Source organism: Stegastes partitus, unplaced genomic scaffold, assembly GCF_000690725.1.
Source record: "Stegastes partitus isolate 25-593 unplaced genomic scaffold, Stegastes_partitus-1.0.2 Scaffold22, whole genome shotgun sequence".
NCBI lineage: Eukaryota > Metazoa > Chordata > Actinopteri > Pomacentridae > Stegastes > Stegastes partitus.
Window position 1 is genome coordinate 108,861 of NW_007577753.1, and position 15,824 is coordinate 124,684.

Consider the following 15,824-nt stretch of genomic DNA (forward strand, 5'->3'; position numbering starts at 1 on the left):
GCGGCTCCCCATGTGGTTAGAGAGTCTTTCGTTTGTGTTATTATCCAATTTAATAGGCGATTTAACCTCAGGCTCGTTTTAATGACAGCCATTCCTCTCATTATACTGAGCCAGAAGGAACATCAATGTAAGTGCTTGATCACTGGGAATAAGGGACAACACCTGAAACATTAGTAAACATGACATGGCTAACAGAAAAAAATGACCCCTGAAACTTGAAATTGTTTGTAAGATTGAGGATTGTGTATTTAGCACTGTACACTTTAGTAATACAACATGACATTAATCAATACGAGATGGACTTCTGTTGGGAGAAACATTCCTCAATGTGAGCAATGCATTCAACAAATGTAATGTTGGGAGGGATGAATAATGTAGCAGGAGTGGCTATAACTGATGATCTCGTCTTGTGCAACGGCTCTGAGCAGCAGTGGCTTACATTAGCTTAATGTTTTCTGCAGGTAATTATCTCCCTACATGGTGTTCACACTGATCTGTCGGTTACTGCCTCCTGGTCAGTTCGAACTAAAGCGTTGTTTTATGTGATGCCAGTGCACGTGCAGCCTAAAAAGGAACAAAATGTTCAGGAATGAGAGGACATAAGTGGGTTGTTGGTGGTCAATGTCACGTAAAATCTAAATCTGCACATGAGCAAGGAAACAATTTGACTGCGGTCAGCCATGAACAACGTGTTTCTGTTTAAGAGGTGGATGGATTTCTTCTGTTTCTTTTTTTAATACGTTTGCAGTGAGAACATGCAGTTCAGAGGCATGTATCCTGTCTGGTGGAGGAGAAGAATTCTCATAAACTGTAGCAGAAGGGAGCACGAGTGAGGTGGGATTTGCTGCCGGCGCTGCTTGGCTGCTTGTTAGACAAACAGGTTACAACCTATAGGCTAATTGTTAAGGTGCTGATTTTGGCACAATCTTTCTGTTGGCAACGATGTTTTCAGGAGACTTTAAAAAAAAAAAAATCCCATTCAGACCTAGATATGTTACTTGTATAGTCATATCACAACCATGGGCTTCAGTAGGTAATAAGAAGCAGGTGCATGAGGTATTAAAATATTCAGTATGCAAATTAGTTGTTAAATTGGCGACCAACACGCCATGTACCAGGTTAAGGGAAGAAAATCTGTTATGTTGGCTGTATTTTTTGCTCAACTAACTACTGTTGTCGAGGAACTACCTGTTGCTTTTTTCTGGTTTGCTAAGTGGATTTTTGTCCTCAGAATGTGGTCAAACTGGGCAGATCAGCCTGACCACCTCCAAATCTATCTAAATGAGAGCCTCAAGAGCATAATAAGCAAATCAGTTAGGTTGGAGTTGCTGAATTAGTGAGCATGTTTTTATTATCTAATCTCATATTCCTGTGCGACATAACCGGATATCTTGATCATAATCTCAAAAATGGCCACTGAAGGATATTCACAGTAATGTAGAAACTCAAAAACTGTTAAAATTTTACAGACAAAGAATAATAAAGTATCCAGCAAATGACTACTGGTTTGAAAAGTTTTTTTAATGGGTCTTGTTATTATGAAATAATAAAAGCTAAATGAAGGAAACCCTTATACGATCATTTGACTCGGCCATTTAAAACACGAAAGCTGCAATATTAACTTCTTGGGAGCAAAATTAGAAATTAAAGAGTTGATTACAATGTGTGTTAAAAAAGAATGGAATAAGCTCCGGGGAGGAAAAGGAGAATGAGAACACCACAACACTGATTGAAGTCAGAAATTGTCTGTCTCACTGTGGCCCCCTCTTTCCTGCTGTTTTGATATTACCAAGATGCACCCAGAATAGCTATTCTGGGATATCTGATGATTATTGAGTCATTTCCTCAACCCCAAACTACGTGTTCTGACATTCACATTCTGCCCTTTTGTTTATTGATGATTTATTCCCTCAGTTTCTTTCACGCATTAGAACTCCTTGAACTAATTTCTTTCTCATTGCAGGGCAGATTAGAAAGTGTTCACTTCTGCACAAACAAAATAACCCAGAAATGAACTCTCCTATGAAGCACACTAAGGAAACATGCTGCCTGGAATTCTGCCTTAATCCCTCTCTTTGCCCTCGAGAATAGAAACGGGTTTTCTCTTACACTGACCTGCATTACATGTGTGTTTTGCAGATTCTGGAGACCTTCCTTCAGGTTCTGGACTTGGTTCTTCAGCTGCTGTTTGTCCTCCAAACTCTTCTCCAGCTCAGCCTCCCGCTGCTTTAATTCTTCCCTCATTTTTAACAGTTGCTGCAAAAAAAATAAAGCGAGCACATTAAGCCACTAATGCTACTGTGAACTAACTAACCGTGACAATACTAACCTCACACTTGAACTGCTCTGAAAGCAGAGGAACAATCAGCCATTTGTTCCATTAATATTTAGCATGTAATCCCTACAATGGTAATTGAACTACAGTTCGATACAAAAAAGCAATTAGACATAGATGTGAATTATATCTTTAATAAACATTTTCTAAAGAGAAAAATATTTTTGTATTACACCCCATCTTATTCCGTTTTGCTGGATGTGTCCAAGAGGAATTATTCAACAAATCCTTGCTTACACACAGTAAAAAGAAAAAAAACACACAAACTGCGTATGGCAGAACAACCGCACTAGAAGAATAACATTCATTATAGTTTCATGTTTGCTTTGGGAAGCACAAGAGCTGGTTTTGAGAAAGCTTTGATAGCTAACAACTGCATTTATCTCCAGTCTGTCCTGTGAAGTCATCTGCTAAACACAGTTCAAAAGATTCACCTCCAGCTCTGGTAATTTCAACGATACGAGGGTCTGTGAGACACACAGAGGTCTTTACAGTACAACCATGAATTTTCATCTGCACAGCTGCATGCTGAGTACTTTTTCGTTACATGCAGTATGATTCACAGGGGGGGAAGCAGGTTGCCAGTACATGCTGATATTTTATTGCAATTTGAGTCACTGCATGGTACAACATGCGAACTCTGGCGAGGAGAGGTATCCAATTTCAGTGTCTTCCAGTTCATTTAATCCATTCACCTAATCTTTTCATAAACACACCATGAGAGACATAATCTGGAAAGGTAATTACTCTCTGCAAGCAGAAATGAACAGCAGGCCCTTAATGGACTCCTTTCTTCTAAACACGAATCGATCATAATTTCCATTACCTGAGACAGCCAGCTAAGTGAGGACACTTGACAAATGCCAGAATGAGTCAATTTAGTGCTTCTATAAAGGGTAAATTTAAAGGTTTCTGACATTCCAGTAGCTGTTCTTTTGAAAAGTATGAAGACTCATTAACCAGTCATTTAAAGATTAGTAGGTGTGAAGGTAACGTCCCCACGGTCCATGGAGTAGCTCTGCTGCAGCTTTTGAACTTATCTCATCATCAGCAGCAGCAGCAGATGGAGTTTACCCTGCTGACATGGAATTATAGATTTAAATCTGAGCACATTAGTTAGATTTATTCTCAGGATGCTGATGACGTTTGTATGATTGTGACCTCGTGGTGAAACTTAGTCCAGGACAGCTGAGGAATATTCATTAAAAACATGCATTTTCATAATTTTAAAGTGCCCATATTACGCTTTTTTTTGAGGTGGTGTTCCCGTTCCTATACTGTCTTATAGCTTTTTTATGAATACAAAATGTCACACCAAAAAGGATTATTTGCTCACACAGAAACACTGCAGAAGACAGGAAGAGGTGTTGCAGCAATGTACAGTATCAGTTAACATTAAAACATTTAATTACGTTCTAACAGACCTAAAAAATAAACTATTAACATGAAAACATACATAATATGGACTCACTCAAACCATTAAAACATAACTGTGTATGTTTCTCATGACTTTAAGTGTCTTAAATGTATCTGTGCCTCTTCTCCTCTTGCACACATTTATCTGCAACACAGACACACACACATACTGTACTGTCTGTCTTTGACAGTTTTAATCTTTAATTTTGTTTTTATTCGCTGTCTTTATTATCTTGAAGTCTTACACACTTATTACTTTCTCTTATGGTGTTTTTGTACCATAACTGCGTCCTGATAATATTTATTTGACTGACCGCACGGTTACATTTTCTAATATTTATTTATTTTATTTTTTTACATCTTTCTCAAGAAATTTTCAAGAAATGTCACAATATCACACATGGAACGTCTGTCTCCACCTTGATAATGGTTTCCCGCTTTTGTAAACACCACTGATAACAATGGGAAAAAAGAATCTCTTTGCTATATGGCTGACAAACAATGATATGTTGTATTTTACGGATACAGCAAAATTGCTTTACCACATGTCAAACAACAAAACAAACCACTCGCATGGGTTTAATTTGAGAATGCACGATTGAAGAAGCTCTGCAACAGCATTTAGAGGCAAACGTACATATGAGATTCCGGGCATACTTTCAAAGAAAGGAAAAAAATCCAATATTTTTCATTATCTTTCTTTGAATATGTGATCTGAAATTGTTTATAGCCTTGGGTTTGCTCCAAGACGTATTGGAATGCTGTTTGAATCACAGCGCACAAACTCTTCGATCCAAAGTTAAACCCATCCAGCAGTGAAAAGGCCTTCCTATAACAAGGGTAAACCTGCAAATAATGTTTTTTAGCTGCTCTTCACAGACGCTCCAGACAGCTGCACTCTTCTACTTGTTCCCAGCTAGCACTTAGTTTTCTTTTAAAGTGCTGGTTGGTCATGAATAAATGACAGTTAAGGTTCTAAGCTCAGGTTGAAAGGTCAGCGGGTTAAATGGAGCGATCTTTTTCCTACAAAGAACAATAACGAATCAGAGAGAGAAGCCATTGTCAGGCTGAAAGGTCTGTATGCGTCTTTATATATTTACCTTCTGCATGCCTTGCAGAGCCTGCTGTAGGAAGCTGAGCTGCTGCGAGTGAGTGCTGTCCTCCTCGCTCCTCATTGGTTGGTTCTTGCCTTGTTCCTGTTTGAGCAGCTCCACCTCGTTCCTGTAGGCGTCCAGCTGGCAGCGCAGCGAGTCGTTCTCCTCCTTTAAGGCTTCTGCTTGGGAAACACCTACATAGATTAAACACAGAGAACAATATGAAAAATGCTACTTGTAATGGATCACCGCCTCGACGCTCCAAATTATTGTCCAGTTATCATCCAGTTTTTACTTCTAATGCTGCGATCTCCCTCTTGTGGAAACCTACATATTTCAACAAAACAAAGTGTTAAGGCTGCACGTCTCACAGTGACATTTGCAGCTGTGATTGAATCGCTGCTCATTCACTTGGGTGAGAGCAGGCACAGAAAGGAAGGTGAATATTAAAGCATTAAAATTCCAAGACTAACGCCAAAAGAGAAGAGGCCAGTTTTACTTCTCTACATCTTAAAACCCAGAACAGCACATATCCATCTGATAGAAATCTGCTCCTAAAAACCCTCTCTGCCCGTTCGAAAGGACGGATGTTGCCAGAGCGTTTATCTAGAAAATAGGTGACATTAAAACCCTGGAAAACTCGATTTCAAATCTTTTCAAGTCTCTTCCATTTTTCCAATATGCAATGTTGTGACTCAGCAGAACCAAAAGATTGACGACTGCGTCAGAAAATACTGAGTTCTTCAATAAAAAGTCACCAGTGAACATACAAACTTTGCGGGAGAATTTGATAGTAACACAACAAGTATATTTAGGAGATAAACTTCTAATTAGGAGTTTGAAATTTTGTGATGTGTATAGATTATGGTGACATTTACAGCTTGATCAACTTTGACAATGCAGCATTCTGAGTTTGCTACGGCTCCAATATCCACACAACGTGGAAAACGACAAAATTCGACTTCTCGAAAAGGAAGTTGGTTGGATCATCCAACAAAGTCTTGTGTTTCTATGTTGGGTAACAGTGAGAACATGATTCATAGAAAATTTTGAAACTGGAACCAGCGGCTCCTTTCCATTTCATAACTCTGACAGCCTCTTGGCAACATTAGCAAGCAACTCCACAACTCCCTACACATTTTCATTCAAATCCACACTGGTGAACATCAGTTTGCTCGTTCACATTTTCTAGCAGGGCCCTGCTCACTTATAACCAGTGAGAGGAGCTTGGAGAGAAATACAAACACGTGTCTTTCTCCGTGTAGGATCCATCACTTGTCTTAAAAACAGGTTTTAAGGACTCAAGGCTGTATTGGAAAATTGTATTACACCTGTATCTCGCACATCAGCGTCCAAAATCTAATAGTACAACACTGTCAAACAAAAACAACACTGTCCTTTCTATATTCACTCCATGTCAAATACCTACAGTATATTAGCATAGACTGAAAGCAAAAATAGTCCCAGAGTGGGTGTTTTTCTGATAGCTCTCTCCTGGACATTTGACCTGACCTATCGAGTAAAGAGACTAGACAGACGGAGTTATTATATTTGAGACCTGCTCAGCTCCAGAGATGTCCAGTATTATCAGGTCTGCTCTCTTACTGCGGGTCTTGAGCAGAAGCTCTTTGGGAAAGTGCAATACACTGACTGGACTGGGGAGATAAGCCCCATCCTGTGTGAGACTGTGTGTGTATGTGCATTAAAGTGTGTCTTGTTAGGTTTTGTGTGGGTGTTCATGAGTGCTGCCTGCAGTCTATCATGGAGGACCATTGGCAGCGTTAATGAACTCTTGCTGTGTGAGTGTGTGTGTCCATGCCGAGCTTGTGTGTTTGTTGCTGCCGACAAACTGAAGGTTTGAGGTGAGAAGAGTATTGATTTGAGAGCCTCATCAACTTGGTGTGAGGAGATGTCAACTGCTTGGCCAGATTCTGTTACATAACAGGCAGCAGTATCGACCTGCAGATATCTGGGAGTGTGCACGCACGCACACCTTCAGGAGTACAGTCATGCACACAAGCGGTTCTTTTGCTTTCTATTCTGTAGATGAGTCAGACGCGGAGCATCGATTCACTTTTTAAGAGGCTGCAGTCATAACACAGGTGTTTTTAGCCGGGCTGGTTGACGTGTAAACATGCCCCTTTGCTTAAAGGTTAGTGAGTAAAGGGGGTGTAACGCTCAGCCTGTTAACACAAAAACCAAGAAGTGTCACATTAACACCTGCCACCTCAGCCAATCGTGCAGCACAGAACAAAATGACAGGTCTTTGACAGCAATGCTAATTACTGATAGCTAAATAGCAAGGTTGCAAAAGAGAAGGGGCTGAGCTGACGCCTGCATTTACATTCATTTGCATGTTGATTAGAGATGCTGTCATATTAGCAAATGGCAGAGATCAGAATGATTAAACGGCAGAATAAGGAGTACACAAAGAGCCCATAACAACACTAGGAGAGGCACAGAACTCGGGAAGAGATACGACCTCACATGTGGCGGCGAGTGGTTTCCACATGTTGCCCTGGTGACGATCCTAGACTTATCGGTTATTGTTATGAGGGTTGAGAGATTAGCAGCGCCATTAGTTTTTGTTGCTTCAGCAAACACAAAGAGACTCCTTTGAGGCAAAAACAGAAGATTATGATACTTCAGTGGTGCCCCAATCTGAAATTAGGAGGCAGCTGCCAGCTGTGGACGGATTCCCATCCATACGTACTCCTCTGTGTGCATTCACTGGGGCCGACTGAGGTGAATGTCATTCTGTTGTTATGTTCGACATTAACTCAGTAAAGCCTGCATGGTGTCAGCATCTTGATGTACTTTGAATGTGTTTTTTATTCATGCAGAGTTGTCAGATGCTTGTCAGATGCTTGGGGGATGATTACTGTCATTTCAGTCAAACACAGCGGTCTCCCTCAGTTATTTAACAATCTCTGCGTTCATCCTCCGGAGATCTTGATCAAGTGCATGTCCTGTCAAGATGACACGAGTGTTGAACTGTGGATGCGTATATGCATATGCATACCCGAGTCCTCGGAGTCCTTGCTGTCAGGGACGTCCTCCATATCATCATCGGACATCTCCATCTCCTCCTCTCGTCTGATGCCCATCAGCTGCTCGTTGTGCATGTTTCTGATCTCCTGCAACACACAATGGAAAGATGGGCGTGTCAAAACTGCAAAGACTCATGGGTGATGCACATCTAAGAAGGTACTGAACAAAAGGGAAGTACGATCATCAGTTAAGTAACCTCTTTCATAGTTAATGCTAAGCATGAGCTGCAAGGAATACCTTTAACACAGCAGTACAGAACAAAGGAGTGTAGAGGAGCAAAGATGAAAAGGACCGGTCTCAGAGCTAGGGCTCAGTTCCTCCTCTGGCACAGCGATAGGGCATATGGTAGCACAAATATAATGGGACCCTACTGTTTTGTACTTCATTGCTACGCAAAAAAAACAGCATATTACAGCAGCAATACATAAGCAGATGATACTAACAACCACAGCTTCTGTCAGCAAGGTCAAAGTGAGATAACTTCACAAGATACAGATGCATAACAAAAAGAATAAAAAATCAAGATGAGTGTCAATGCTCAGTTTGTCTGCTTTCGTTTTTTTTGCAATCCAGTTGTGCGTACGTCTGGAAACACCAACAGTAACAGTAAAATATAAATCTTCTCCGTTTAATTTCACCCTCCTAGGCAGCACTAATGACCACATCCATCTGGAGACCAGAAGCAGGTTTCAAAATGGTTTAAGGACTAAGGTCGACCCAGTGAACTGGATTGGCTGTAAATGAGAACAAAACTTCCAGAGGTCTGTCAGGAGAAAAGTGAGACAAACAATCCTAGTGATACATTTTACACATTAGACAGTCAATACTTGGATTAAACTATGGCGATACTGTGTGATAATGTGAGGCTGCAGGACTGATGCCTAATAAAAGTGTGTCATTTTGAAACAATATTTGACTGATTAGAAGCAACATTATTGAATCATCGCAGCTCCTCGTGGAAAAGGTGACAGACACCGGAAGTACAGAACACGTCACCTGATGAGGAGGTTAATGTAAAGAGCTGAGCCTTTATCACAGCTTAACACAGGCTGCACTGTAAGACTCTGTTGACTCCAGACAAATCAGAACTTAATTCCTACAGGCAGGGAATTGATCAATACCATCCCACCATGATACATTTCTCTTGTGCAACTTGACTCAGTTACAGTGTCTAGTGTTTAAGGTAGTTTACCCAATGATTTTTATTCACTTAGTTGAATGATTAAATATGAGGTTCCTTGAGCACAGTATTAAAAATCACTGTGCTAAAGCCAACTTCTCCCCTTCATATATTTATGGAACACAGCTACAGAGACATAGACATGTGACTTTCAGGTCAGATATACAAGTTTTACACAATCGATAAATTAAGGAGAATAAAATATCAAAACATGCTCTTACTTAATTCAAAAGAGAAATGTACACAGACATACACGTACAAACACCGCCAGTGGATAGAGACGTGATGAGTGCTTCATCAATAAGAAATTCAAAACAACAGGCTGTAAACTACATCTAAAAAAACTGAAGGGAGCCAAGAGGCTGCCCATGAGTGAATAAACCTTCAACCATCTGTCAGCTCATGATATCAACTAGAGCTCATGGCAAAGGTCAAACAGGTATTCTAGGCGCACAAGCCAGTGCACACACGCAACCATCTGGTGTGTGTGGAGCACAATGTGCACGCTCACACATTCATTACATATATACAAGGCGCGCACACACACACACACCACATGAAAATACTGATAGAAGGAGGCAGCTGTTGTTTGAATTTGCCTGGGAGCAGCAACTACTCAGCAGTGCTGCTCATTCCTCCATATTTCACCTCCAAGCCAAAGAATCATACTGAATACACAATATGACTGAGTGAAACTAGCTGCCTATTTGATGATAAACTAGCCCCAAACAACTGCATTTACTTACCTATGCTCTTTACACTGGCCAGTGGCTGCCAGTACTGCAGCCTCTAAAGGATGGTCTGTACAATCAGCGTGAAAATAAACCGGCATCCCGCTGTATTTTCGATAATGAATCAAAGGACTTATCAGTTAAGGACTTAGCACATGCCTGTGCAGCACCACTCCGTTTTTTGACAGACCAATTATTTTGGTTCTCCAACTTTCCCACAGAATGTATGGCTGCATCTCACATCTTCTTTTTGCTGCTCATATATAACCAAAGGCAGCAGCTTCCAGCTCAGACCAGCTGAATGAACATTACCAGCCTGGCAGTAAATGACAGCGAGCTGAAGTGAAGTCGCTGGTGAAGACATTGAAGCATCGAGTAAACTAAATGTTTCTCGCAAGATGTTGCAAACCAAATCAAAGCTTATATTCAATTAACGGTCATTCTGTATGTGTAAGCAGGCAACTTGATAAGAACAGGGAGTACACGGATTTTGTTTTTGACCAAAGCTTCTGCCTCCCACAGGCTAAAACAATGTTAAATACAGCTTTAAACCGGCAATGACTTTTGGTCATTTGGAGGGCTGTGTTGACAAGGAACAGCATTAGAATGTATTTCGAGTCCCGTTTCTCGCATACTGATCCATCTAAGTCCAATGCCTACAATTCCTTTTACTCTGGTTTGCTCTCCATCTATTACTGATAGCAGCCCTTTAGGTGCTAAATGCCCTACTAAGTTTACCATGTTTTTTTTTTTTTAAATAGAGAATGCCATCCCACCAGCGAGTTGCTAAAATTGCCAGTTGGTTGGTGCTAGATATTTAGCATACAGGCTCTTTATTTGTTGAAAACGCTGCAGCTGAAATGATGCTAAGTGGTGAGATTGAACCAAACCTGTGAAGTTACCACAACGAGCTGACAGATGTGAAAATGCTCCAGTGTTTGGAGGAATGGCAGATCAATTATCCATGCATTCACTGCTACAAATGTTCCTTTAAACTTACGTGTTTGATTTAGTTTTTAGGTTTATCTATCTTCTTAATATGCTACGTTTACGAGGTGGGGGTGACTTCCCACTTTTCAGTCATCTGAGTCTGGGCCAGTTCCCTGTTGTTTATAAACTTTCAACTCGGGTTATTGCTAACCCAACAGCTCGAGTCAAAATTACTTATGCCGACTTGCCTCTCACCTTTAGACACACACAAAGACACAATTTTATGTGGTGTCTCAGTGAATGACCGAGTCTATTCTCACTTCTATTATTAAATATGAAATAGCTAGAAGAAGAAAATAAAAATAGCTACAGAGAATATTTGAACCGTGTTACACTGACGGTTTTTGTTCTTTGAATCAGGACTTTTTTTGTAGCGTCCACCTACAGTAACCTTTTTCACTTGCATTTATGGTCATGCTGTATGCCCTGGTGTGTGCAGTGTGTATACAGTAAAGGAAGCTGGAAAAAGAATGGACAAATCCCCAAGGCCGGATGTAAACAGTCTTTCATCCACATAATAGATTTTAAAACTACCCGACAGAGTGTCAGAGAGAGTGTGTGTGTGTGTGTGTGTGTGTCTCTCTCTCTCTATATATATATATATCTATATATATATAGATATATATATAAAAACACACGACAGAGTGATTCTCCAGTGAGTGTATCTCTGATTGAGGAAAGATAATAACACAAAAGAGATCTTTTCTGGTGTCACACAAGCAAGCATGTACTCAAGCATTTGCATATAAACATGCATCCTCCAGCTTCCTACTCACTCATCAAATGTGCATTAAGAGACTTTCACACAAGCCATTATAAACACAAGTTCTAACAACTACTGTTATGGAATGGAAAAATTTTAGGCTATTCATTCCACTATTTTCATAATTTTGCAGCAGATCCGAGCATGAGAGCAACAATTTTGCTTTGCAACACCTACCTTTAAATAGAAGCTTTTGTACAAGTTGATTGCTGCCTCTGCCGTGTGAGATTCTGCTATTACAGTGCATGTGTACCTTTAATAGTCTCTAAATTACACCTTAAATCAGTTATTTTTCATACTTATGTTCAAAGAAACTTACCAATATGCTCATATGTGGTCCATTAGACCCAGGACTGCAACACATTTCAAACCCTCCATTACATACAACCCATCAACATGCCAGTTAATGTTCCATTTGGCAGGGAGAGAAAATGGTGATCAGAGAGTGGATGACAAAAAGCTGTTAGATTTGAAAATGAATATGCTTTTAGGTTTCAAGATGTTCCTCCTTTATTGTTTACCCAACATTTCTTCACATTCATTGATGCAGGAGGGGGAGGGGGGAAGCTTGTACAGATTTACCTGTGTCCTGGACACCCTTAGAGATGGAAACAAACTCACCCAGCAGCTTGTATCCCTTCACGGGGGAGGACAGGGGTGTGAGGGAGGGGAAGGAGGAGGACAGGGCAGAGGTTTGGACCTCAGTCTGTTTCTGGATCTCACAGTGGTTGGAGTGAGCAGGAACCTGTTCTGTAGCCTTGCTTTATTCAAAGTACTTACTACAAAAAGGACTCTGCACTTTCCCATTATTTCTTTATTGTTATCACCTTTTGTTTCACTCTGAGTGTGATTATGTAGCCCTAATGAAAGCATTATAACTACCAATAGAAAAATAAAGAAGCTTAAAATGACACAAGTGTAGAGCAAAATGGGATAAAGTCTAATTTTCCATAAATTATGTGAACAACAGGATGAAATCAAAGTGTACTAACCTCTGCTTGTTTGCGCCACATGTCCAGGTTCTTGCGCTGAGCTTTGGAGAAATGGTCCCATGCCTTTTGTTTGGAAGCAGCTTGGAATACAGACACAATCTGTTCAACTGTGGCGGGATGCAGGGAAGGACCAGAGACCATCCAGAGAGAGAGAGAGAGAAAGACAGGGGGCAGTTGGGAAGGAGCAGAGGAGTGAGAAAGTGGAGTCAACTAGGGGTGTAAAGAACCGTGTGCGTGTGTTTGTGTGTGTGTTTATATGTATGTGCATGTGTGCGTTCTACTTACCAGCTGATGTTCGTGCATCATCTTATGGATGGCTGATTAGATAGCCCCCACACGCAAAACTTCAATAAATCATACACTCATCCAGCACACTTTAATTATATATGATATACTGATTTATGCAGAAAGTGCCCTTTAAAACTGTACATCTTCTAATACTGATTTTTATTAGCCGCACTAGCAGCTTAGCTGGGGAGCAAAAAAAAAAAAAAAAAAGCAATGTGGGTACGTCCACACTGAAATAAAAAACTATGAGATCATGAAATTCACTGGTAGTACCGAAAGGCTGAATCTTTGTGATGGTCCTCTGAGCTATGCTGTAGTGCCATAATTAAGGCTGGCATTTGCAGATTTGAGTGGAATGTTGTGACAACAACTAGTTTGAAACAGACAGTCATGGTCAAATCATGTTCATGTATAACCAAATATACATGATAAATATTACATCTGGTAAACAGCACTATGTTGACAAAGATCCCCTGGATGTGACGCTTTGTTCGCATCATGTTGGATGTAAAGTAGTAACGGCTTGCAAGCTTTCACATCATCTGACAGCTGAACACGTCTTGTCTTTTTGTGTTGTAGTGTCTTGCACATTACTGGAGATTCTAGCTTTCGTAATGAATAAACAAGAACAACAAATGGTAGGACACAGTCAATACCTTTCTTTAAATAACATGACCAAGTAAAGTGTTTACGAAAACTATTAATGATAACTACACATTTGAACAAAATGTAATAACCTTGAGTGATGGTTATCTGACTTTTGAGTTTAGGTTAAAAAAAATTGTTAAACATAGTGTTCTATCTATTACATTTTAGGATATTGCCTTGAACAACAGACTCTGGCATCCACATTCAGTTGTTTTCCGCCAGCTGTTCCGCACCTTTACAGCAAGTCAGAGTTTTCATAAAATTTAACATTCCCAGCCATAATTACAACTTGGATGCTGAATTGAGCACTATTTCAAAGAGGAAATTACTCTGATATGATGTGAACACAGCATAAGTACAGGCTCAGTGCTGCTCGTGTGGCTGCAGACTTATTATTTAACGAGGCAAGTTTTGCTCAGCAACTGCCAGCTGCCAAAAATAACCTACTCTGAGTCGACCACTGTTGACCACTGCGCAGCTCCAGTACAGAAGTAGGCTGGTAAGAACCTTGCCCAAGGACACCCCCTTGTTGAAGTTTTCCTGATTTATTTTCCCTGTGCTGATGCCTCTTTTCTTTTAAAAAGGAACAGCAGCATGCTTCAAGCCTTGATACTTAAACCTTCAGCACAGCTGGGGCTACCACGTCAGTTACAATGTCAACACTTAATCCAGGACTGAACTGAGTGAGCTTCTTTGGGTCAAAGTGGCTTATAAGCAGCAGCAACAAGCCAAAACCTTTCACCCTAAGGTCTCCACTGATCCTACATGTGATGTGTATGATGACAGTTGCTGTGGGTCTATGTGTCCTGTGTCAGACGATGTCTTAACTGCAGTATATCAGCAGAGTCGTGTCCTTATTAACTTCCTTATTAGTGGTCATGGAGAACTGTATGGGTGGTCTGTGTATCTCAGAGGTCCTAATGTACACATAAAGTCGTCAATAAGACCATCAGTAAAGTGTGTATGTATGTGTGAGTGTGCAGGGTGAAAAGAGATAGAACAGTTGAGAGATCAATAGCATCTTCCAAGCACCCTGTAATTTGATGGAACAGATCGATGGGAAAGGAGAAATGCTTGGGTACAAGACGAGCTTTCAGGCTGGTGAACTTATATGTATGTTTATATATATATATATATATATATATATTAGGGGTGGGACTTTAACACGTTAATTAACGCAAAAATAATGCGTTTAAGTCCCACCCCTAAAATACTTTAAACCGTTAATTACAGTTAATTAATTACAACAAATATAACGCATTAAAAAAATTGACGCAGTTTGCATCCAAGCAACATGGAACGTTTGTCAGTGCCCAATTTCATGGTCCACCGATCACACTGATGCACAAGATGCATCAGCGCTACGCTAACAACAGCAAACATGGAGGAATCTGATGAGAGTGCATTGCTTGGACTGATGGAGGGTAAGTTTCATTTTTAAAAACTGCCTGATGGAAACCTTGACAAGAGCGTGGTTTTGTGCAACTTGTGCAAAAAAGAATTTGCATACTACCGAAGCACATCCAACGCGTTATTTTTGTTGTAATTAATTAATCATAATGTGTTAAGGTCCCACCCATATATATATATATATATATATGTGTGTGTGTGTGTGTGTGTGTGTGTGTGTGAGAGAGAGAGAAAGCAGTTTTGTATTCTACTTGTGTTCATTGGTGATAGAAAGTACTTCAAATAGGGGCTCTTCACAGTGAAGTCTCTGAATTATCTTAAAAGAAAGGACATTGTTTCTGGAAAGCCAAGATGCTTTTGAGTCTTTGAAAAGTATTTTTTGAGCACCACAAATGAAATTCTCTGCACTTCCACTGTATCTCAAAACCTGGGCACATAAGAATAAAAACTACATGCATGGCGAGGCATCAACAAAAATGTTTTGTGTGTGTGTGTGTGTGTGTGTGTGTGACTGTGATGAACCATAGACTGTATAAAAGATGGACGTAGCAACCGGCCCTGAAAAATGAAGCCAACCCGGAAGTGTCAGAAAACTACAATATCACTACGTCCACTAGCTGCTGGCTCCAAAAAGCCCTGGCTCCCATAGACTTGAATTGGAAAAGAAGTGATCACAGATCACGAAATACCGCATTCCTACAGCTCAGGATTTTTTTCTTTTTAGTTTTCATAGTCAAATCCAGAGATCAGGTGGCCAATCTGAAAATAAATCAATACTAAATTTTTAAAAAATTGTCAAAATTTTGCGGGGCAAGGGGCGTGGCTGGTTTGATTGACAGTCGGCAGCGACGATGCAGACGAAGTGAGCAGAAGGCGGCAAATGTGGGCGGGCAGACAGGGCCCGCCTCTCAATCCGTCTGACCAAT

The 15,824-nt window shown here is 40.4% G+C and overlaps 1 protein-coding gene across 2 annotated transcripts in view; it reads right to left on the reverse strand.

Annotated features, from left to right (window-relative positions):
- The window catches only part of enox2 (ecto-NOX disulfide-thiol exchanger 2), a 192,579-nt gene that overhangs the window by 11,439 nt on the left and 165,316 nt on the right, over positions 1–15,824 (reverse strand). For both annotated transcript variants that reach the window (XM_008294984.1, XM_008294992.1), the window contains 4 exons: positions 12,553–12,659; positions 7,868–7,982; positions 4,852–5,039; positions 2,116–2,256 (listed from right to left, as the gene is read on the reverse strand). In XM_008294984.1, coding sequence (XP_008293206.1) covers positions 2,116–2,256; positions 4,852–5,039; positions 7,868–7,982; positions 12,553–12,659 — 551 coding nt within the window. The remainder of the gene's footprint in view (positions 1–2,115; positions 2,257–4,851; positions 5,040–7,867; positions 7,983–12,552; positions 12,660–15,824) is intronic.